Here is a 4,502-nt window from a genome sequence, read left to right on the forward strand (position 1 = left end):
TTTGGTCACAATGTCTTGGAGATGTCTACTGAGCTTGAAATCAGAGCATGTCAATCTTGCTATCAATTGAGTACTGAGAAATCTACATTTTCGATCTTCCCAAGGCTTTCCAAGTATCGAAGGTTGACTTGCTGTCATGAAGGAACCTGGTAGTATTGCTCTGGACATTTAGAAGCATGCCCTCCCTTTTGCATTAACTCCAGCACCACAACTTCAAGAAAGAGTCACGTGCATTTCAGCTCCTGTGCTAGCAAATATTTCATCCACCCTGCTTCTCTCTACGTTGACCTCAGCAATCAAAGTAGTTAAATAAATCTGTAAAACATTCCGGTCTTGTTGATGCCTAGGTTGAAAAGATTCAACTTCGCCTTTCCCAAGGCTTGGAAGAATTGGCTTGCTAGCTCCATGTGAATACAAGGAACATGTATGCAGATCATCAAATTCTCCTGGATAAAGTTCATCTGACCAACACAAGCTACTAAGATCTGCAATTCTTTCATCACCCAAGGAAAGCAGCTCCATGACAAGCAACCTCTTCAAGTTTAGCTCTGTTACAAATATCTGAACAAGGTCCTGTGCTACTTTTTCAAAAAGAGAGATTGGCCAAAATGTGAAGACTGGGGCTCCCCCACCATCACCAGTATCATTCTCATTTTCAGAAGAGAGAGAAAACTGAGCCAAGGGGCTATTGGTTGTTCCTTTCAGATAGCACCTCATAGATCTAGATGTGTTCACCATCTGAGTTACAACGCCTACCATATCTTTGTATGATGCCAAGAGTTTATTATGCTGAATCTCTTGTTGCTTAAACAACTTCGAAGAGGCTTTTTTCCGAATACTTAGCATGCCACTCAAAATTCCCAAATCCATCGCATCCATATACTTTTGGGAGAGAAAGGAGTTGACAAGAGTAGTGGCTTGAGAGCGAGTAGCGGACGAGCAAGACTGCCAATCTTGCCATAAAGAAGCCGACTTCGACCATTGGTTTCTAAGGTTTCGCTGCGCTGCTGGCCTCCATAGCCTAATATTTACTACTGCAGAAAAAGGAGACGAAGAAGAAGATTTTGGGGTCTGAAATTGAATGCTGAGTTCTTCTTTTGTGGTTTGTTCATTTGAAGCAGAAGAAAGAGGAGGGGTCTGGGATTCCATTGGCGTACAAATAGTATTTTGGCTCCAAATAGGAAATGCAGCCTTTAAGAACCAACCAAACCAGTTCTCAGCGAAATTGAAATGTAGGAATTTGCATGTGTGTGGTTTATTACAGGTCACAAACAGACAATCTTGCGTTCCACATTAGATCTTCAACCTCCAATTTGGTGCCTCAACTGGGCCTCATGAGGGCAATTCAGGTGAAGAACTAGCAGTTGGTGATGGTGGTGGTGGCGGTGGAAAGTTCCGGCGACGACGGAGCCTCCTCCTCGACCCTTTTCTTTCTCTGTTTTTGAACACCCTCCAATGTTTTAATCTACAACTAAATACCACTCTCCCCTCATAGCTCCACCCTCTGCAACTCGTCTCTCAGCTTCTGTAAGTGCACCATTGACCGACGGCCTCCTCGATCAGAACTCAGTAAGCCATCATGCATTCATGCAAATTTCACAGTAGAATTCCTATCAAGGCACAATTTTTTTCTTCTTTTAAGAGTCAAGAATGCCTAAATTCGAGGCAGCATCCCCACGCACAACCAAATCACTTTCAGTACAGAAATTAATCATAATCGCGGCAGTGATTTCTGTCACCAACTAAATATACGCTTATAAATTCTTGTTAAATGCATCAAGAAAGAATGTGGGGCTGTATTAAAAGCAGATGGACGAAGCAGGCCAGAGGGATGTTGAGAATCTGGGTATTTTTGGGGATTATCTGATACAACTACTGAAAAAATAATAAGAGAAACAAAGGACTGACTTTATTTCTTTATAAATTTGATAAGATATGGCCTTTCTTATGTGTACTTTTGAAAAAATAAAAGATAAGATATTATAATAAAAGAAAAATAGAAGACATACATGTCAAATAAAATGTTAAATTTGGCTATGCAAGTTAAAAGATATTAGCAAGCGTGTAGTTGTTTCTGGCCCTCTCTAAGAAATTATAAATGAATTCTGAAATTATTACAATAAAAATCTCGAGGCATAAAGTGATTGAGGGAGTTAAGAAGCATGCCTTATACTATGGTGAAGCCGGTTTCTTTGGAGAATGGCATGTTTTGATAGAAAAGCATGGAGAATAAAAAAATTTGTTTTTGTTTTTTTAATGTTTTGCCCCCAAAGATCACATATGGTGTGAACATCATGACAGCTGGAGAAGTTACCTAAATTTAGTGTTCAAATTATTTTAAATATTTATAATTTCCTTAATTTGCTGTATTAACCAATTCCACATATATTTCCTTGGAATTTTAGGATTAGATGGTCATATTTATTCTAAAGATAGATAAAAGAATAAAGGGGGAGATTTCTATAATATGGTTCATAAAAATTTAATTTTTACTATAATTTTGGTAAAATTAACCAATCTTGGACATGGTCATTTGTATCCTTGTAAGGTTAATAAAAAATAAAATTTAGATTGTAATAAATCATAGCCAATTAACATTTCTTTCCTATTTGTCATTTTTCATGTTTCAAAGGGACTAAACTTATAAAAGAACAAAAGGCATTAATGATATTTTTATCAATTAAAATAAAAAATAAAACTATCATACTTTAGAAAATGGTAAATTTTGCTTGGGTATCAAATTTTAGAAAATGGTAAACTTTGCTTGGAAAAGCAAAAAGATAGAAAAGTTTTGGGTTTGTTATGGTATTATTTTCCTAATATCATTTGTGGTGCTCAAATCATGATAACTAGGAAAGTTTCCTTAATTTATTTTTAAAATTAATTAATTAATTGTCCTTTCCTTCATTTGATATTAACATCATTGAATCAGTCATAGTTATTTTTTAGTAAAATTAAGAAATTCCAAAAAAATTTCCTTTGTTTGGTGTTTGATAGAACGCTAATTTAGCATTAATTTTATTATAATTTCCTTTTCTTATTAGATTGGATATTGCATTAATGGACATATTTTGTTTGAATTTTATGTTTTAGGGATGTTTAGCCAATTGGAGAAGGAAAGTGCAGAAATTGCAGTTTTTAGAAGATTTTCCTCCAAGTAGGTGTGGATGCGTGAGAAGACATCAATCAAGTCCGGAGTGCGCGGGATTCTATGCAGGGCAGTAGCCTAATCCAAGCGGGAGTCGTCATCATAGCTGGAAGATGATATTATCTACCAAGTTTCTAATTAGTAATTGGGTTGGTTTAGGAGATTTTTAAGCATTTGAGTACCTATTTTTTAGGAAGTTAGTTTTCCTATACTAGGAGATTTTTTTGGAGCCAATTACTACTGATTGTGAGGGAGGAAGTTCGATGTGTTTTAGAAAGCTAGAAAATAGGAAAAGCAAAACCCCGATCCCGTATGATTACTACTTGGCCAGGGAATAAGAAAAGGAGACGACGGCAGCCGCTCCGCTCTCTGCTCCGCTGAGTAGTTCTTCTATTGTCAAACATTGACGCAATTTCCTTCAAGGGACTTGCGTGGAGAGTAACTAATCTTGTTTTTTATTCAAGGGACAACTGAAGATTTGGTTCAATAATAACTGTGAGATCTAAATTATTTTAACTGTTTCATTCATTTATTGGTATTTATATATTTTCTACTTTTAATTGTTATAGCTATCGTGTATGATTGAATAGTGCGCAATATTTAATTATTCACGTAGTCTATTTTGCAAATTAGGGGTAGTTGAATCCGTAATTGTTCGATTACCTCCGTCCTGCTAGCAACTGGCGAAATTGGCTTTATGTCAGGAAAACATACGATCTAATTTAAACAAACCCTCATAGTGTGTTTGTTAGTTAGGATTGGGCTTTTCTAAATCTTAATGCAAACCAGAAATTAAATCTTACGGTCGTACTTAGGGTTGTTTCCGGATTAGAGAAATAGTTAACGGTCGTACCTTAACTATTGAGAAATTAAGGAGAGACTAGTTGTTTATCGCGTGTATGACAACTATAACCAATCTATCGATAACTGTTGGAATTATATTTGCATCAATGATCAGTGTATGAACCATTTTTGAAGTGTATCCTTGGCTAGAGTTCCCTCTATTATTTCTTCCAATTAATTATTTTTCGCATTTAATTTATTTAGTTAGCATTTAATCTTGAAACCCCCCATTTGTCTTGATTCGAAAGGAAACAAATTTCTCCCCAGTCCCTACGGAGATAACCCTGCTTGTCACTGTCTACTAGCTAGTAAATTTTGTCAACTAATTAATTCGGGTATATCGGATTAAGCAAACTCTTCGGGAACAGGGTGAATCAAGTAACCCATTGCACACCTAGAGTCCCTGTTTCGGTACCTAAAATTGATTATTGACTGCTTTTGGTGGTAGTTAGGTTTTATTATTATTATTGCACAGGTTCAGCACCTGTCAATTTTTGGCGCCGTTACCGGG

General features: G+C 36.3%; 1 protein-coding gene across 1 annotated transcript; it reads right to left on the minus strand.

Annotated features, from left to right (window-relative positions):
- Nucleotides 1–213: 213 nt before the first annotated feature.
- LOC113710033 (uncharacterized) lies at nt 214–1,149 on the minus strand. The gene has a single exon (XM_027232883.1). The coding sequence runs from the start codon at nt 1,147–1,149 to the stop codon at nt 214–216; it is 936 nt and encodes a 311-aa protein (XP_027088684.1).
- Between the last annotated feature and the right edge of the window lie 3,353 nt (nt 1,150–4,502).

The sequence above is a fragment of the Coffea arabica genome, chromosome 9e (assembly GCF_036785885.1).
Source record: "Coffea arabica cultivar ET-39 chromosome 9e, Coffea Arabica ET-39 HiFi, whole genome shotgun sequence".
NCBI lineage: Eukaryota > Viridiplantae > Streptophyta > Magnoliopsida > Gentianales > Rubiaceae > Coffea > Coffea arabica.